The sequence below is a fragment of the Labrus bergylta genome, chromosome 2 (assembly GCF_963930695.1).
Source record: "Labrus bergylta chromosome 2, fLabBer1.1, whole genome shotgun sequence".
NCBI lineage: Eukaryota > Metazoa > Chordata > Actinopteri > Labriformes > Labridae > Labrus > Labrus bergylta.
Window position 1 is genome coordinate 20,248,993 of NC_089196.1, and position 19,835 is coordinate 20,268,827.

A 19,835-nucleotide genomic window follows, 5' to 3' on the forward strand; every position below is an offset into this window, starting at 1 on the left:
TTATAGTCTGTAAATTCACAGTGAAAACTTTGACTCATTTGTGTTACAAATCAAAAAAATAAAATGGATGCATTCTCTGGGTTCATGAAAGCCTAAATCATTTTTTTTAGCCAATTATTGAACATGTGATGAAATATTTCAGTCTTGTTCAAAGTCGTTGGCAATGCTGCTAACGTAGCAAAACAACTTTGCATGGCTTTTAAATCTATAGTGACCCCGTAACACTGAGAATTATGTGATGCTAATCTAATATAGCGTTCGAGATGTTGTCGTACCAATTTCCAGGGTTCGACTGATACATCTTGCTAAGAATTTGCACCACATTTGAAAAACAAAAACAAAGATGCAATCAACCACCAACAGACATGTTTTTATTACATCTTAATGTTGTCAAGGTAACCTGTTGTTTTGGCAAGATCAACCTAGCTAATCAAGAAGTTAGGTTGTTTTTGAATTAAAAAAAAGAAACAGTGTTGTAATAACACCATTCTAAAAAGAAGAGTAAAATAACACGAGAACAAGTTCAAGATGCTTTATTGGCATGAATGGTAACAACCGTAATTGCCAAATCAAAAATTATTTGAACAAAGATGAACAAATGAGTCCCAATAAGCTCTGGAAAATGTTCCTGCTGAATAATGAATACATTTATTACAGTTCTCTATAAACATCAGTACGTTATTTGTCAGCTGTACTTTCAAGAGGTAGACCTTAAAACACTGAGCTAGCATGTTTTAGCTTTATAGCCATTAACTGCTCATGAGGTGATAAATCATTTAAAGTTCAGTGGATGGTTTTCTTGGTTTTGCTTCCTCCTCATTTCTTGGCACATGGAAGTCCACATACGGACACCACTTGGTATTGAGGCACACCAGTTTCTTCAAAGTAGCCGTTTTCACGATATTGAAGCCCGTCTCTCCTCCAAAGGTGCTGGACTTCCAGTACTCAGGGGAGCAGATTGGATTTCCCATCAGGCCCTTCAAAGAGAAGGGAGCACCCATCTCTACCATACTCTCACCAAATATGCCGTCAGAACGAGTTTTCTCCAATAGGACGCCAGTGTAAAGCTCTAAAGCATCTATGTCACCGTACAATTCCTCCAAACCTCTGGCCATTTCTGTCTCACCTGCAGGGAAAAGAAAGGATGGAAATTATGCATTGCTTACTTGTTATGTGTCGCCAAAATCTGAAGATACTCACAGTCATTACTCATAATACTGTAGGCCTAATGGAACAAGCTGATTGGTTTCCTTTACCAATTTTAAAATCAAAGTTAAATAACTCTGTCATTTACCTGTTACAGGTTTGATTAACACTAGCATAGATTTAAGTTGATTAACTTAAGTTACTCAATAATGACTGGATAGGTTCCCCCGGAAGCAGCGGACGGTCCCATCTTACTGTGGTGACCCCTTTCTTTTCTTGTAGTACCAACATCAGATTGATATTTGTATCTCATAACAGTCCTTGTTGCACTGGTCACAGGCTGGGTTACCGGCCTGTTGCTATTCTGATGCATGTCATGCCCACTCTCTCTCCCCACATTTCTTATCTCTCTACCCTTTTCTTTATTAAATGACAGCAAAAAGTCTGTGAAAATAATCATAGTAAACTTAAAACTGACAGGATGCATTTTGGATGACTTTCCAGATCCCTCGACTTCTTATCCACTGTCGTTAGTTGAATAGGTAGAGCTCTGCAATTCTTTGGGCCAAATTGCTGTAAAAGTGACTCCGTGTCTATTATCCTCATTCATACTAAGTATAAGAGTTGATTCACAAATGCTGGCGCATCAGAAGCAGTAATACTTGATCAGTGGTTTAATTTATTTTTTATTGAATATGAGAGTGGGTAGAGTAGAAAACTATAAAGAGAGAGAGTGGGGAATGACATGTGGGAAAGGAGCAACAGGTCGGACTTAAACCTGGGCCGCCCGTTTGGAGGACTACATCCTCCATACATAACCTTTGACCTAATGGCTAGGCCACCTGCGCCCTGTGGTTAGCTCTTATCAAGAAGTGGTAAAAAAAGAGACTGATGCAACCTTGTTGAGCAGTTAACATGACCTGAGCAGAAATGGATGCAAGGATGAACCAGTGTGAGAAAAGATAAAATTAGTGACTTTTTAATGTTCTATTAAAAGTTATAAACAATTCAATACGTTGCTATGAAATTATGTATGTTGTTTAATCTTGCTATTATCAGATAACTGGTTTTACAGTCTATTTAATTCTTACATTTAGCTCAGTTATTGACCTTTTTCAGTGATATGAAGGAATTGAGGTGATGTAATGAAAGACCAATAGCTTCCCCTGTGCAGCAATAATGTAATTGTTCCAAATGTCACTTTATGCAAAACCATAGAAACAAAAACAATTCAAAATTCTAAAGGATGACAAAGAAAACACAATTTATGACATGAATCCAGTTTTGAATAATTTGAAGTTAAAATGAAGGAGTTAAAGGCATTAAAGTCATAGTTACAGTATTTTAGTTAGAAAATTGAACATGCTTACCAGTAAGTTCATAAAAAGAGGTGTATGGCTTTAAGTTAAACCTCTTTCTGTATTCATTAAAGGGCTGCACACGGGCTGCTCTGGACTCTCTGATGACCATTTCTGCCACTTTGAGAACAACTTCATGAGAGTTTTTTCCTCCACCGATCTGAAACACAAACAAACAAAAAAAGCAGTCCCTGTAATGCCAAGTAATTGTTCTAGTCTCTGTAATTGGATGTGATGGTGAATCGTGTCAAATGCAGCACTTCAAGAAAGAAAAGGATAATTTGCTACTTTAACTAGTGCAGTCTGCAGTGCTATGGTGGACTCTAAATTCTGACTGAAGAACTGTTTAGAAATACTTTCTCACAGGCTTGGCATGTAACCACACTCATTGATCAGCATCTTTTGTCTTGCATGCAAGTGATGCTGCAGAAAATAGGTGAGATATATTATCTCTCATTTGATTCGATGAAGAGAATGTGAGAGGAAGTCTGCTTGAACTGAAGACACGAAGTGGTTTGGTGGTTTTAAATATGTGACAAATCAAAAATTGCAACATCACTGTAATCTATTTGAGAGCTCTTCTCAGATACCAAGGAGCAGAGAGTTGGTGATAAATGACATTTCTGCAAAGCAACTACTTTCCAGCTACGTTTGTATGTCTTTACTGTGATAAAAGTCAGTCTGATGGGTCAGAAAACTTGAATTTCATCATCTGTTTTATAAGTATAGCACATTTTTCATGCTCCTGAATTTGTAAAACATGAATTTGAAGGTGTCTGAACAATGGGTGCCTTGATTTCTTTAGAATCACCAATACAAACTCGTAGGTACTATTAACTGCTTTCTGACTCAATTGGATAAGTTATACTATCTTGTCTACCTGTCCTGCAGGCTGACGAGAGAAAGCGTCCACCAGTTTCTCCACCCCGTAGTGCGTGAGGAGGGAGGTATTATAAATAAACTGGGAGTATGGGATTTCTTCTCCGTCAATGATGAAGCTGTCAGGCATCAGCGGGTGCCAGTGGTAGAGGTGACAGAACTCTAAAGAGATGCGGTTGCTGTACTGGAAACGTGCGTTGAAGAGCAGGGTAGGATCAAACTTCATCTTCAGCAGGTAACCACTCAGCTGCTGCACATACTCTTCGATTATGATGTTTATTGTCTCTCCTGTAGGAAAAAAAAACATTTACTCTGAGCCAAGGCAGGACCATATTATTTCTACAAACATTTAAACTGTATATAAATACATGTACAACCCTACAGCACCCCACTTTGTCAAAAACTGACGCTTTGTAATTTCCCATTGGCGTCTCATACACAAGCAGCAGGTACATTGGAGTTGATCTTTTCCTTCTCGACTCCTTAGGGTTGGATCTGTTATTAGTGACCCTTAAGTATTTGGTTTGTCCCTTTTTGAACATTGTTGTGTCTGTGAACAAGTACCCAACTGTACAGCATTTTTTTAAAGCCCTGCATTTTGAACTGGGGTTAAACCCAAGACTCCCGGTTGTTAGTTCTGCATTATTTATTCCTCCCATCGCCACCATCAAAAGCTTTAGTGCAGGACATTTTATATTCCCCCTAACAGGTTTACACTGGAGTTGGATGAAACTCGAGTTGATGTCACGCTGCAAAAGGTTGCCTTGTGTATCTGTAGGCTATGAGACGCTGATGGTGCATGACAAAGCATTGGTATTGGACGACCTTTTAATGAGGGCATCATGTCTTCTGATGCACTCACCAATGATGATGAGTCTGGTGGTCTGGAAGAGCTGCTCATCATCCCAGGTGGGATGCTCTGTCTTCAGGATGTCACAGACTCTGTTATGCTCCCTCAGCCATACTGTAGCGTACATGGTGAGGCCTGGCAGGATGCCAAACACCTCCTGACCAATGGCAAGACGCTGCTCAGGAGTGACAGCTTCAGGATACACCATGTGCACAGGGACCTCAGAGACTCTAGGAGGGTACATCTCACCTTTTACTAACTGTGAACAAATAACAATCAGTTATACACATGCAAGGGATGTATTTCTTTAAAATTGTATTTCAAGCTTTTGCCTTTTATTGTTGCTAGCAAAGCTTTTCGAGACAGGAAATGAGGGGAGAGAGAGTTGGGAATGACATGCACCAAACAGCTTCAGGATCAGGAATTGAAGCTGCAAGGACTAACTCTGTACAGTGCCTGCTCAACCAACTGAGCAAAAAAACAGCGCTCCAAGAGAAGCGTATTTTAAAGCCTCGATCAAGCTATTCAAAAAGCTATTTTCTCTTTTCAAATCAACTTTAATTTGGCTGTGTTGTGCTCAGGACAAGATGGGCTGAGTACTACACTAGATGTTAAAAGTACTACAGAGCTAACAGCCTCTTTAATAGACTACTTGTGAATCTAAAAATATCCTGTGTCACTCTAACTTCTGAGAAACTTGTGGTACAGTTTTTCAGATAACAGTGATAGCGATTGTAGAGAGACACACCTCTTACTCATTTCTGAATCACTGGTAGATGTTATCCAGCATTTGTCAGACTTATTATGGGGGTTTGAGCGGGAAGGCCCTCAAACCATTCAGTCTGCTAAACTGCTTAAAAGGCACTTTGCTTGAGGATGGTCTAGAAAATGTTACTGAGCTGAGTGTATGTGGTCTTCACAAAAAAGAGCATATCTGCTATCAATTTCACATTTTGCTTTCATGTTGTGAGGCGTGATAAAAGAAGTATTTAGAATTAAATTAACATTACCACTGTGTAGAGATAGTCTGCAATATTGTTATATGTATTCAAAAAACTAACTTTTATATAAGTAGAAAATTGGCATCTTAATGGAGTTCAGCGTAAGTTCAAGCAGGAAGACTGGTGATATTCTCTCACGTATTTATCCAATTTCTTCATTCAACTTAGCCACTTCCTCTACCACTTCCACCATCTCCCTGCTATGGTGACCAGCAAATTGTTTACTCTTTAAGTAATAATCCAACAGCGGTTCAGCAAATGTTGAAATCTGTTCTCTCTCTTCCACAGTCAGTTTGTCATTGCAATGCAATCGCTGCAACCCTCCTCCACCCCAGTCATTACCCTTCCGAGTACATGAAGTTGTCATGATGGAGTCTAATCCCCAAAGACTTTGCACATTTATTTCCAATATTGTTAAATAATAATTGTTCATTCTTAAATAAGTCTCTCCTGATTGAAATATACTAAAGGTACCAAAAGGAAAAGGAAATGGAATCATCCATTTCAGTATAATACGATAGCCTATGTTTGGGTGACTCATGCAAGTATCATTTTGCTGTTGCTCCTTGTAATGGTGGGCCCTTTCTGTATACTTTTTATCCACTACTTGGTCATGATAATCATAATCATAATCTACAATCATGTATCAGAATATATTTTTTTATCATGTTTTGTATGAATAATACAAATCATCTTAAGTTAAACCTGTACGTATAGTAGAAAGGAAAACTTTCTGATTGACAGCAGATTTTGTCCCTCAGAGACTCCGTTACTGGTCCTCATGCTAAGCTAAGCTAACTTGCAGCTGGCTCTTGCTAAATTTTTACAATGCAGACATGAGTGATATTGATCATCTCCTAATGCTCTGATATACAAAGCAAAAAGACCCTTCCTTCCACCATGCCAAGCTCTTACTCCATTACCTGATATTTTAGCTTTCCATCTTTATGAAGGCGGAGTTGAAGCTGTCGCGCGAGGTTATCGCCATAGATATTACCGGCATCTACCTGGATGAGTAAGAGAAAATACATAGCCCAAATCAAGTCAAACCCAAATATTGACATGTTTTATTGTTTTCCTATCTTTTGTAATTGTTTAATACTCGTTCTCGTAGTAGCCGACTGCTGTATCTCACCCCATGTCCTAAAGCCTTGGTGAAGCCCCCAGGAACCTTATGGTTTGTCTTGAAAAATTGGTGGGTGAAATGTTGGGCCATGAAGGCAAACATCAGGTTTGTCCCCTGAGGGTCTGGCCTAAATTTATTTCTCCTGAAAAACCTCTCAGCCAAAACTTTGGTATCAGGAAGAACAGATTTACCTGGAAAGAAAGATACAAGAAACGTTGATGTCAAGAAACATTCCCTCGGGTGCACAGCTGTGAGCAGCTGTTTACATGTGGGTCTCACCTTTAGTTCCCATTGGTAGAGGGCAATCTTCAGGTACAGGTGGGAGCAGCCGGGTGTAGTACGAGATGTTGTAGTAGGACTCCCAGCTAAGGTATCCATACTTCGTATTGTAGGTTGGAGGGCTTGGGATAAGGTGGCTTCTAACTATGGTAGAACAAGTCACAATTTAATTACACATTTCTATTTCACAAACTGAGGATTTATTTTAAACCTAGCAAAGAAAATGTTAATATTTATTCAGTTCTAGTAACTTGATATACACATTTTATTCACTGAAATTAACTTTAGCAGTCTCCGATCTGATCATGCACAGTCTTGAAAGTTATTTGCATTAATGTATGTTCATCTGATAACACAAAAACCACTCACCTGTCAGCACTAATCTCATCAATGTGTCTCTCAAGAAAGTGTTGTTGATGATGTCCCAGAAAAATTGGAAGTGTGTGAGGATGTAGTGAACGGCCGCAGGACTGGGTTTCAGCAAGAGATGAACTCTGGTCCAGAACTCAGCTGCACAAAAGGTTGAAGAGTCAATGATTTAAGGAAAATATGATCCTTTGTAAAGAATTGAGTGAGTGTGAGTTTTGACCTTTGTAATAAATATGTATTAATGCCTAATATTCATCTATAAGCCAATAATAGGAGAAAAACCTTTTGGTTTTTTTGTCTTTAGGGTTAGAGCCCACAAATGGATCATTTGACTTTTGACCTTCTGAAAAAAAAAATACATCTATCACAAACTAACGATGAACTAGCAAATAACGTTAGTGGTTAGGGATTACTAACTCTTGTTGGGTTTTTTTCTTACAAACAATTCTACAATTCACTTAGCAGATGCTTTTATCCAAAGCGACGTACATCAGAGAGTAAGTACAACACAAGCAAGGATCTAGAAAAAAAGGAACAATGTCAGTAAGAGCAAACGATCAGCTATATAAATACCTCACCAATGTTTGACCAATTACCAACTTCTGTTTTTTAAGTTTACTATAAGAAATACCCACCTAGTGAGCTTTTTCAACCCTGCTATGACAAAGTTATTTATTAATGACTTATAGCCTGGTAGAGAAGTTGCTGAAAGAACCAACTAATTCTACATTTTGAGAATAATCTACAGAAAATGACAGATTTATCTCATCTGTAGCTTAGACTTTTCTTTAATCGTTATGTCTTCAATGGAAAAATTCTGTTTTTTATTACCACAAATCTGAAAAATGAACTCAATAAATTAAACTTTAAAGTTTAAACACTGCAGGATTAGGCTCAGATGAAGACTAAATGGTGCCCATAAAACACAAATCTGGTGTTATCTTAGGGCTGAGGTTTGTGGTAGTAGTGGTAGATTGGCCAGGTGACTTTTAAATTAACCCACACTCACAGTGACATTTCTATTTAAGTTAAAACAGGTAAATGTTTAGGGCGCTGGCAGCCTAGTAGTTAGTGCACATGCCCCATGTACAGAGGCCATAGTCCTTCAAGAGGGCGGTGCGGGTTCAAATCCAACCTGTGGCTCATTTCCCACATGTCATTCCCCACTCTCTCACCCCCCCCATTCCTGACTCTATCCACTGTCCTGTCGCTAAATAAAAGCATAAAAAGCCCAAATGAAAATCTAGAAAAAAGAACGGGAAAAAAAGGAAACTTTTCTGTACTTACGAACAGTGCAGTTGTCTCCATGGAAACCAGTGCGAATGCAGTCACATTCATAGCCGTCTGTACCAAACCTCACACAAACTCCTGAGTTCTGACACGGGTAGTAGCAGCAAGGATTCACTGCAAACAATGACAAAAATCATCGTCATTTGTATGGATGATTGATTGTTATAATCTAGCCCCTTATATATCATATGGCTGATGTCACAGTCGGAGTAATGACTTATCTTTATTCATTTTAACTGCACTTAAAATTATACAAACACATATATTTGGCTATCAGATTGTGTTTTTATTGGGTATTTTCTGTGAAGTGAACCTAATCCAGTGAAGTGAACCTTCACTGGATTAAAACTTTTTTTTAAATGTTTTATTTAGTCTCTTCACAGAAATCATTAAACTAAATTTATTAATTCAGAGTTCAGCAAGTTGCTGCTACCTCACGCAAACCCCACCCACCTCCTCATATCTTCAACACTCTCACACTCTCTACAACACGGCTTCCTGTCCCACCCCTCTAGATGCAGACGTTCAATGAGATAATGAGACACTGCAGCTATTTCTTTCTCAGTAGCTGTGAACGAGAGCATAGATAGGCATGCCCAATGTACAAGGATAACTTAACATGTTGTGACTCTAAAATTAAAAAGATATTAGTCTTACTCTAGCTGGTACTTGGACGGACTGGTACCCAGTGAAAGTCAACATTTCTGATAAGGTTATTTATCAAATGCACAATTTATTGACTGAATTGTGTGCATTCATATATCATGGGTTATATCTACAGTCTTTTCTACTAGTTTTCACTCTGCAGTGGGTTAGACTCCACCATACTAAGGTTTGTTTACAGAAGCAGAGCATGATGTAGCTCAAAGATGTGGCCCTTCTTTGCCTGGAAATGCAACACTTAGGTTTACATCTATTCATACCTATCTATTGTCAGATACAGTTTTACTTGATTTACAGAAACATTATATTAGAATTGGTATCTGTTGTGAGTAGCTGCCCCTTCAGATTTCACATGCAATACTACATCTGTCCAACAAGTAAAAGCTAATTCAGGGTTTACTCTTGTCCAGCCTCTTGCATAGTCACTCTCTATTTTACTCCTCTTAGTTTGCTACATTAACATTTTTTTGGTCTTTCCACCTCTGCCATGTTGAATCTACTGAGAAAAAACCTTCGCACATCCATTTCATGAGACAGGGTGTGTAGGAGAACAATGTGTCCATCAAAAACCTAAAGGTAAACTTCCACAAACCGTCTAAAATGCAGACAAATATGTATTGGAAATGGTGTACAAGAAAACCTTCATCAGGCAAACCTGAAGAAACTGAGAAGATATTTAAGACTGACAATGATGTGATGCTGTCAGGATTGTTTCCCATGTAGTTGTGCCATACTTAGGCCTATGTGCCATATTCCCGGAGCATTTTGGCCAGTTAACTAAAGATACATAATGCAAGAAAAAGGAACTAATATGGGGCTCTTCTGCCAATGATAAGCCAGTTAACCATTTACATGATTTTGCAACGATTATAATACAGTGAAAGAGTTATAATCTTTTTTACAGCAACAACCAATCACCAAGTAGAGTCAAGGCAACAGCACCCACCACGATCACAATCATTTATAAGACTGGTAGTGCTATTGTTTACAATATATTTTCATTATTGCCATACTTAGCATATAAACACATACTTTACATATTATAATTCATATTTATAACCGCAGTGCTAGTTCATAATTAGACATTAGTACACGTAGATTTTTTTTACGACGATGTTGAAGTTGTTTTTCTGCTACAATATCTTTTTTATGTATGTGAAATTCAAATGACTTAACTTAAATCAGTTAATTAAATAGTTACTGATACGCTTTTTTCAAAACAAATATAGCTGTGCTATTATCGTTAACACAACTTTATGTGAAGGTTGAAGTTGAATTATCCATTGATGCAAATCAATTGTTGGGTACAATAATTAAATCTTTAAAAATAGGGAGTGAACGTACAGTGTATGAGTATGCTGTCATTATAATTAGTACATCCTAATCAGAAGGATCTCAGTGCATCAGTTTGGACTTTGACAATTCTTACCAACACTTGGCTCACCAGCACAGGAGGAGCTATGGACCAGCAACAGGTGGATGAACAGCCAGATAGAAAAGAGGCCAAACTCTATAGAACAATTAAAACATTTAATTAAACCAGAAATTAAATTCTGGCTTAAAAACATCAAATATGGTCAGAATGTGTTCCACTGAATAATTTTAGGACTCACCTTTCATGATTCCACGATGCATATTGTTATGTAAGTTCAGCTTTTGTGCACTCTCTCCATAACAATAAGCATGCCCACTTGTATGGTCCGTCTATTTAACATCAGGCAGCAGTGAATGGGGGCGGTCACACAGTTTCCTCTACTTCCTCTATTTTTAAAGGAGGCCTGCTGCATTTTGCACCAAATAACTTTGATTTCATATTTCTTAACACAGAACCTTTGTGCAATTTTCACTCACAAAACTGTTCAAATCAATATCAATCTGCCTGTTTATTTTAAGTAAACAGTTGCCACCAAGTATGAATATTATTGTTTGTGTGAGTAAAATGATAACAGTGAATGGCAACACAGGAAACAGGGTGATGCTCAAGGAGAATTTCAAAATTGCTTTGTTGCCACCTGCTGGTAAATGAATGTATCACTTGTTGAAATAATTAACTAATATGTTTTATTCAATTGACAGTCTGCACACACTTACTAAAATTTCTGTTTTCAAAAAAGATGACTGAAAACTATTTTCAAAATCTAATTGAATTGCTAAAAACTGATTGATGATTCCTTGTTTTGTTTTTTAGGACAACTTAAAAACTTGACTATTTGCATCTAAGTTTACTGTATGCGTTTCATACTCTTTGACCCAGATCAATTAAAGAAGCACTTACAATAGCTGAACTAAGAGTGACACAACCCAATATGTTGTCGGCCTCCATTTTAGTAAAAATAGGTTGCTCTCATTTCCCTGCCAATTATACTCACAGCATCACTGTACCAGGACAAAAATGTAATCTAGCAATTAATGTAAACCCTGATTATAACACTGTCTGCTTTTTTGTTTGCCATCTTGAATTTATTTTAACACATAATCCTGCAAAGTAGAATTGGTATTTTTTTAAATGCTTGTAAATTGTCAAAGGAATGTTAATATAAAACATTTGAAAATATATTGTATTTGCGTCATTTCCAGTTCTTTAAAGATAATCAGAAGATCTCTACTAAATCAATAGACCCAAAGGAGAATGTGGAGCTCCTATTTCATCTGATGATTATCCTTTTTTTAATATCTGGGGAAAGAAACAAAGAAAAATGATCCAAACAATGAAACTAAGTTGCCAGGTTCTGATCATTCATACCTTCCCACAGAGACATAAACTGAGCTGAAGCGATGGGAGATTTTTGAGTGTTGAGTGCCTGTAATTTTCTGCATACTGTAGCAATTTAAGAACCAAAGCTTGCATGAGATGTCCACATGGGTATGAGTCAAATCTGGACTGAAACATGTTCAGATAATTTTTCAGCAGCTGATGTATTTCAGTGATACGAAAGACACAATGGCAGTTATGTTTCTTTCCCATATCCTGACATCCTCATGGAGGTGACAGTTTGTGTGGTCGAATATGTATGAGCTCATCCTCCTGTCACCTTTAGGTGCATATTGCATTGTCTGTTTGTATGTTAGTGTGTGCTTAAGGACAAAAAGACATAGGCAAGCCAGCTAGCCCTTTATGCTGGAACAACTCAACTGAACCTCTTTTAGTTTTCACCCAAAAAAAATAAGTCTTCTTTAAAATCTGAAGTGTTGACACATGGGAACACTTGCAATTTTGAAATATTAAAATATTTCAGCCGTTTTTTTTTTTTTGTTTTTTTTTAACAGAAAATGAACCTTAAAAATGTAAAATGTTATCAAAGTGTGTTGGTATGCATTGTGCAGTCATGTAAACTCTACTAGGCTAATGTAGAAATGAGGCATGAGTCAGAAATAAAGTGCATTAACAAATCCTTAAATATTTTCACTGTGAATGGATGTTGAAATAAGCTTCTAACAATCAGTCGTCAATGTGTTTTTTTCCCCTTCCTTTTTAGCGCTCTGCAGTTTTTGTGTGTTTGGTTTTGGTGGTTGTTTAGATGTGCAGGCATCCATACATCTACTCCTCTGCAGCTTCAAACAGCAAACTGTATTTGAACTACACTCTGTTTCCTACACATGATTGATATGAAAGAGAATGAGAAGCATCAGGAACTAATTATCAAATCATCGTTTCCCGCCTTACAAGTGCCTGAAAGGACTCCTAGCTGCGATGCCATAGGGCTGTTAGCGTGGGCTGCAGGCCCGAGCCGCACTGCTTCCTTTAGCATTCCTGGTAATTGAGATCAGATGCTGCAGTGAGTGGAACCTGGACTCGGAGTAACCTGGAAGCATTTATTTTATGAAAAAAGATGTTTAGTTAAGCCGTGCTCCCGCTCTAAACGAGCCTGCGCCTGGCTCTGTGATGAATATGATTGGTGAAAGCACTGAAGGCTTTTCCTGACTTCTTCCTTCCCCTGGATCAGGTTACAGATTAGCACACTTCCTGTCTAGTTGGGGAGCAAGCCAATAACTGACGGAGCAGCAATGGGCCTTCAGACGAGGGGTATCATGGGTGAGTTTCTAACAAAGCGGAGGGTCCTTATCATTTGTTAGACCTGTTAAAAGAAGCAGCTAAAGGAGGACTGAAGTACTCTGGAGCCAGCAGGTGGTCCACTCGTTGACAAGTAACATTTACTCATGTAGCCAGGCTGTACTTAAAGATGCAGTAGACAATTATTTGTCAATAAAAAGACAGATTAAATGACTGTTATATGAAAAGTGACTCATAGTGTTTCCCCTGTGTGCAAACTTACTGCAGTGTATAAGTGCTTGCTGAAATCCAGACATTAGAAATGTTCCAGTGTTACTGTATGGCTGTGTGTTTTTCCTGTTCTGTTTGCCCCATTTCCCCTTCTGTTGTCTCCTTAGGAATCCATTGTTATCAATAAAGGCCTCTAGTTCTGGATTGATGGTTCAAAGGTGTTTCTGTGGTTAATCTTGGGTCAGTTGGTGGGTAGTTGTTAGATCCACAGGGCGGTCTAATGGTCCGGTAAACTATCCATTATGGCACATTTGGTAGCTCACCTGGTAGAGTTTGCTCCAAAAGTAGAGGATAAAACCTGATTCATGCTTCTTGCGGTCAATCATACTGATTGCGGTATACAGAGGAGGAGAGATTGCAATATCTGGTTAAACTGTCTGATTTATGTATTTAATTTCTCTGATAGCTGTTGCTGTTCGTCTTGTCAATCTTTGACCTGGCCATTTGCATAGTGGGAAACAGTCAGCGAGAAGACTGGTCTGATGATCTGCTGAATATTTGGCCAGAGAAAACAGTACATACTCTTCCTGACAGATAGCAAACAGTGAGTCAGAGACGAGAGGAACATACTGAGATGATACCAAAGTGAAGAAGCAGCAGGATGATCAGGATAAGCGTCTTATCAGCAACAACAATACTCCAGTTTGAACCACTGGAGGACGAGAGACTGGGATCTGTACCTGGAAAAGACAGCATTACAAATCATCACTGTAACTAGTGTCCACATTGTATCAATCCATCAAAGTCTAAATTGTGTTGCATCACAGTAGCTCCATTTGCAGCACAAAATGAAAGACAAGATTGAACATTCAAAGACCAAACAAGAGGCCTTTGATACACTTTGATTTGGGATTCAGCTTCATATATAATTTTAGGATTACTGGTTGTCCAATTTCAATGTTTACACATTTTTATTTTATTTTAATGTTTTTAAAAAGATATTCCATGTCAGGATTACCTGTGGCCTGTATAAACAGAAGATGACCCTTGACTGTTGTTATGGATTTAGGTGTATAGTCCAATCACAAAGAAGTAGTTAAGTTTGTGAGATATATTTTGCAGTATGTGAAAAAAGATGCAGCAGGTAAATATTTTTTGCAACAGGTGAACAAATTGCAGCCGGTGAGAAAACTGTCTCAATGAACCGTACTTCTTACATAAATATGATCCACCGTTTATTGATTTCCCCATTTTCACACTTTACATCATGCTTTCAAATCACAAAAGAGCAGTTAAGAGCAGTATGACAATTCCTTACTCTTATTACAGCCCATCTCACAAACCCTACTCCCCGTTAATATTTGCATGGTTTTTCATTCCCCCAAAACTTTTGATTGTCCAGAAATCACCACTTACTCAACATTCAGATTCTTGTAACTGCACTTTGAAGTGTATAAAAAGTCGAGCTAGGTAATGTGAAGCCACCCATTGGTTTGTAAACTATCGTTAAGTCTTGAGTTCAGCATTATGGTAGTGTTTTTGTCGCTATAACTGGTTTTAATCAGACATGAAAATAGAGCTGTGGAAAGAGGAATTGGCTGACATTACATAATTGGAGTTATATTGAACATGGCTAATTCAATTTACTGGCAGTATTGTATAAGGGAAAAGCCAACAACACTCTTGGAGTCCCATGAAGACGCAGCGACATAAAAAACAGTCAATGTCAAACAATGGACAAGCCAGATACATTCAGTTCATACAGGAATACCTGCTGATTAATGTTGAAACTGACTTACTGATACTAGAAATGACTCCCCCAAAAAGTTGGTTTAAACATTTCTGTTAAATTAAGATATGAGACACATAAAGACAATAGAAATGTCTAATTCTGTGACTCAATTAGCTGAAGTGACACCTGACTGACCAGCTGTCACTCATCCGATTGCCCCTAACTAGCCCTAACTTTAAGTCTTTATATCATGTAATTATGTAAAATGGTGAGTTACATAAAATAAAATCTCCTGTGTAGTCGTTATGAGTGGAAAACTAGATGAAAAAAACTAAACAAAAAGCTTTTCACATGTTTGATTGTGCTGTACAGATTTTTCTACATATCTTCTACACATACAGTGGGTACGGAAAGTATTCAGACCCCTTTACATTTTTCACTCTGTTTCATTGCAGCCATTTGCTAAAATCAAAAAAGTTCATTTTATTTCTCATTAATGTACACTCAGCACCCCATCTTGACAGAAAAAAATATTTTTCAGCTCCTCAGATTGATAATTGCTTTCCAATCAACCTTTCCACACCTATAACTTGGCTTCAGTGTGTGCAGCATCACAGCTCAGATTAGCTCTGAAGAACTCCTGGATCTTCATCCACATGTGGACTTCTGCTGCCGCGTGGGGCCTGGGCTCACCCCCCCACAGGACCACTCTTCCCACAACCCCATGAAAGGCAGAGGGGCAGTAAGGTCCATAAGGTGGCTCCAGGTAATGTCCTGCTCCAGGGTAACTCACGCACTCAAAGTTGTCCTTCCCATGATGCTTCAGTCTCTTCGCCATCATGTCCATGTAAGTCTTACTGTCCCAGTTCAAGTCGTCCTCTGAAGCCACAAAGAGAAAACGTCCCTTTGCTTTTTCAATGGGGACCTGGGTGGCCTTGTTCTCCTCTGCCTGGGGATCATGAACTCCATACTTGATAATGCTGGCTCCTGACTCGTGGACAACTAGCTTGCTCATGTCAAATAGCAGCGGAGGGAGGAGTTGGCTCTTCTTATAGTAGATAGGAAAAATTGTATTGGCAGAGCAGCCATTGATCCACACTGTGGCTGCAACACCAGACAGGTAAGAAGCTACTGAAAGGGCAAGGTCTCCACTCTTTGAAAGGGATATCACACCAACTCCTTTACCGCCCACCTGTGGAAAATTATTCAAACTGTTAGCTGCTTTTAATGATTTTCTGTGATACTACCGATCAGCTTTAGAAGACAAACATAAATGTGCACGGAGCCATATTTAAACTAACCCCACATGTAGACAGAGAAGCAACTTAGCAAAATTTGTCACTAAAAAGGTTTCTGGCAAGGTCCTGTTCAAACCCCTCACCTTATCATGTTTCCTTAAAAACTCGACTGCTTCTTCAAAATAATCCAGATGGACCTCTTCGATTTGCCTCGGCATGTCGTCATGGCCGTACAGCGCTACAGTCAGAGCAACAAATCCTCGGTTGGCCAGCAGAGAGGATCTCTTCTCGGACAAACCTCCACCAAAAGTGTACAGATCCAACACAGCAGGGAAAGGGCCTGGTCCTAAACAAATAAGCACATTGAAAACTTTATCAAACACCACATTTTAACTGAAATTGGAATGACAACAATCTAAAGGTCAAAGGTCTCTTTATTATCCCCACAGGGAAATTTGTTTGCAGCTGGACACATACAAATACATAAACTACACTAATAAATAATCCAAACATCAAGTGCATGAGTACATAAAACAATGACAGTGGGAACAGCACACAAGTAAAACAAGAAAGAAAAGGGGTTCCTACAAATATAACTGCTGTATTTCTAACTACAGTGTCCCCTACCGGCAGAACAGGCTGTCTGATGTATGTCACATTCTGTAAGATAGAATGTTTTGAACAAGAATAACGGGTCATTATGACGTCTCAGCGTTCAGTGTAAAGGTGCGAAGGAATCACAATAACTTCAGACTCCCTTCTTCTCCTCACATTCTGCCCAGGAAACCCAGTGTGCTCAATAAACCAAACTTTCTGTAGACATGGCCACTTACAGGTATGCCTTTGGAAGGTCGGTGTGCTACAAAACTGCCCCCATGTTCTGTCTTTGTTGTGTCAAGTGTAGTAGTAAGTGGACTTATTATTACAGGATCTCAAGGTAAAAAGGTAGTTAAACACTGCATACAGGCCTCAATGGAGATATACCTAAATAACTAACTAGGACTGTCAATTTCTTTCATTTTATCAAAAAAAGACTGAACAGGAACCCTTCCTCCAATCAGCAACATACAACGGTATACCAGTCAAACATACACCTACCTGGGGGAGTAAACAGGACTCCCCGAATATTCCCCTCTTTAACAGGGATCCTGCTGACCCCATCTCCAATCAGAAGTCTCTCATTAGTCTCCTCTGCTAGCATCCTGCCCGTCTCCTCATGCACAGAAAACTTAACCACATGCGGGTTCATTGATTTTGTTTTTTGAAATCTTTTGTGCAACGTGTCTGCTTTCATGGACCACAGCAAACCCATGGGTTCAACCCCAGTGTAGCTCCCGCTGAGTGAGTGGTCTCTATCCAGGTCAATCTCCCCGTCTCCGTCAGCTCTGTAGGTGGCTGCAGAGCTGAAGACCACTCCCTTCTCGTCAGTGGATCTGGCTCTCAAGGTGACCACCTGTCTTGATCTGAGGCCGGCCACCTTCAACTGAATGGGGTCATCAAACAAACACCGGGAATTCGGCAGCAGCCTCAGTCTGACCTGAGAGGACATCTCTTCTACAAGTTCAGACCTGAAACAGTAGATACTCATTTGTAACTGGATAAGACATCATGACAAAGGCTCCCCCCCCCCCCCCCCTTTCTTGCTCATCCAGCCACAAAATTATTAAATAAATTTAATTAGGCTATGGTCAAAATTATGAAAATTATTATTCTTAAAGGTTATTCAGATTCAGATTTCGAGACTCTACCACAAAAGAAACCATTTCCTCCAAGTCAGAATGAAATTTTGAATTTTTTTTTTTTTGCAGTATCTTTTCAGGGTCCTGATACTTGTGTGATGCTGACGTGCCAAAAGATTCAGTGTGTCCTTATTTGTGAAACTTAAGTATAGAGGGAGAAGGAGAGAGGATAAGAGCTGTCAGGAGAGCTCTTTTTTTCGTTCCTATATTACACAAGGGTGGCAGAATTTAAAGTCTAGGGAAGGTAAATGATATGATTCTACAAACTCTTGCACAGTAGGTGGTGGTATGCACCTTTAAGCTGTTTGCGAAAGTATAACTTCACAAAATGCTCCCATGCCATGGACCATGTACAGTCTATGGATGTTTTATGTTGCTCATTTTCGTACAGATGGCTACTACTCTTCTGATATAGCCTTCCTATAGAATAACATAACAACCTTAGTCGAGGAAATGTATGACCTTACAACTTTAATCTCGTAAATTGAGGACTTTCTTATTTTAAGACTTTTCTCTCATTGCACTTTCGAGATTATTCTCACAAATGTCTGACTTTAATGTTCGGTCCTGACAGAATCTAGGCTACTGTTAAGTGTCGTTACTTACTTAAAGTGAAGTGACTCAATTGGGGTCAATTCTGGTAATTTCTGTGTATTTTCGATAGGTTTAAATGTCAACGTTCCCAGAATGAATAGCTTTTTACGTAATACATTTTGTTTGGAAAGCTTTCGTAACTACTTTTTTCTTCGTCCTTTCAGTTTAAACGCGGTTCGCCAACAGCTTCTGGGTCCTTCATCGCTCCCAAGAGGCAACCTCCGGTGTTGAACACGGAGCCAGTGAGAAAGTGCAAAAAAAAAAAAAAAGCTGCAGTCAGTGACGGGAATTCAGGCTCTATTTAAAGATCCGCATCATTTGGCACAGCTCAGTAATAAGAACCGGTGTTATGCCGAGAAATGTATGTCTGCAGAGAATTGCATGCATCTCGCAGGACAATGCTGTTACGTGTCGTAGTTGTGTGTGTGTGTGTGTGTGTGTGTGTGTGTGTGTGTGTGTGTGTGTGTGTGTGTGTGTGTGTGTGTGTGTGTGTGTGTGTGTGTGTGTGTGTGTGTGTGTGTGTGTGTGCTCCCCAGGTGTTGCTCCTCAGCCTCAGAGTGCCCAGCCACACCTGTGGCTAATTACTAATCAGGAGCAAAACTATAAAGAGCAGCAGAGGCGGCTGGGTGTGTCTTTGAAGTTAAGACATTTAGTGTGAGCCTTCTGTGTAAGGATTGTGTTCTGATTAAGGCCTTATTGTTTAGCCTATATCTTGATTGTTAGTTTTGAATTGTGTTTAAGGTAGATTGGCTTCTCTTTTGTTCTGTGTTTTTTAGAAGAAGCTTGTTTTGTGTTGCACGTTTTGCATTAGTTTGTTAATAAATCCATTTTAACTTGGCTTATATTTAGTTCCTATTTCTTTACCCTGGGTTTTAATCTTTTTTGTTACTCCCCTCATCCCCTAGCCATCTTGGGGAAAATATGGCAGGCACAATTTCTGCACTGCCAGATTTGGATCAACACTTAAATTACTATGCTGTCGTATTTTGCATCCAACCTTTACCATTTACTCTTCAGACACTTCAGAGTCACACTGTTTGCTGGTCATATTAACACAAATGCTTCATCATTCATCAGTCTCCAGAATGATAAGGACACTGAACTGTATTACGTATAAACTTCCCATACTTTGTCATCACAGATCTGCCTCTGAAATAAGATTTGTACAGTTTTCTAATACTTCCACAAGTAGCTTGCAGTTTTTGGTAGGGATGCATTTCTCTGCATAACACTGGCTCTTTCGGCTCTTCATTTGGTAACAGTTTGGGCTTTATTAAATCAACCAATTTGAGCAATGTTTAGCTCCCATTGTTCACATAAAAGCAGTACCAATGATTGCAGCATCACAC

At 38.9% G+C, this 19,835-nt stretch overlaps 2 protein-coding genes across 2 annotated transcripts; both read right to left on the bottom strand.

Moving 5' to 3' along the window:
• Nucleotides 1–518: 518 nt before the first annotated feature.
• Nucleotides 519–10,681, bottom strand: ptgs1 (prostaglandin-endoperoxide synthase 1). Its single transcript, XM_020643953.3, has 11 exons — nt 10,575–10,681; nt 10,391–10,471; nt 8,296–8,412; nt 7,009–7,149; nt 6,640–6,783; nt 6,370–6,551; nt 6,158–6,241; nt 4,246–4,492; nt 3,385–3,671; nt 2,517–2,664; nt 519–1,126 (listed from the first exon to the last, which is right to left on the bottom strand). The coding sequence occupies exons 1-11, from the start codon at nt 10,594–10,596 to the stop codon at nt 777–779; spliced, it is 1,803 nt and encodes a 600-aa protein (XP_020499609.2). The 5' UTR covers nt 10,597–10,681; the 3' UTR covers nt 519–776.
• Nucleotides 10,682–14,273: 3,592 nt separating this feature from the next.
• LOC109991657 (acyl-coenzyme A thioesterase 1-like) lies at nt 14,274–18,656 on the bottom strand. The gene is made up of 4 exons (XM_020644001.3): nt 18,499–18,656; nt 17,252–17,721; nt 16,297–16,499; nt 14,274–16,107 (listed from the first exon to the last, which is right to left on the bottom strand). Exons 2-4 carry the CDS (start codon nt 17,700–17,702, stop codon nt 15,499–15,501), a joined length of 1,263 nt encoding a protein of 420 aa, XP_020499657.2. The 5' UTR covers nt 17,703–17,721; nt 18,499–18,656; the 3' UTR covers nt 14,274–15,498.
• Nucleotides 18,657–19,835: the final 1,179 nt, after the last annotated feature.

Coding starts and splice junctions, on each gene's coding strand:
- ptgs1 (XM_020643953.3), bottom strand. CDS start 10,596: ATGCATCGTGGAATCATGAAAG. Junction 10,472..10,574: donor GCATCGTGGAATCATGAAAG/GTGAGTCCTAAA, acceptor ATTGTTCTATAG/AGTTTGGCCTCTTTTCTATC. Junction 6,552..6,639: donor TCTACCAATGGGAACTAAAG/GTGAGACCCACA, acceptor CTTTCTTTCCAG/GTAAATCTGTTCTTCCTGAT.
- LOC109991657 (XM_020644001.3), bottom strand. CDS start 17,702: ATGTCCTCTCAGGTCAGACTGAGGCTGCTGCCGAATTCCCGGTGTTTG. Junction 16,500..17,251: donor AGTCCTGTTTACTCCCCCAG/GTAGGTGTATGT, acceptor TTATTTGTTTAG/GACCAGGCCCTTTCCCTGCT. Junction 16,108..16,296: donor TTTTAAGGAAACATGATAAG/GTGAGGGGTTTG, acceptor AATTTTCCACAG/GTGGGCGGTAAAGGAGTTGG.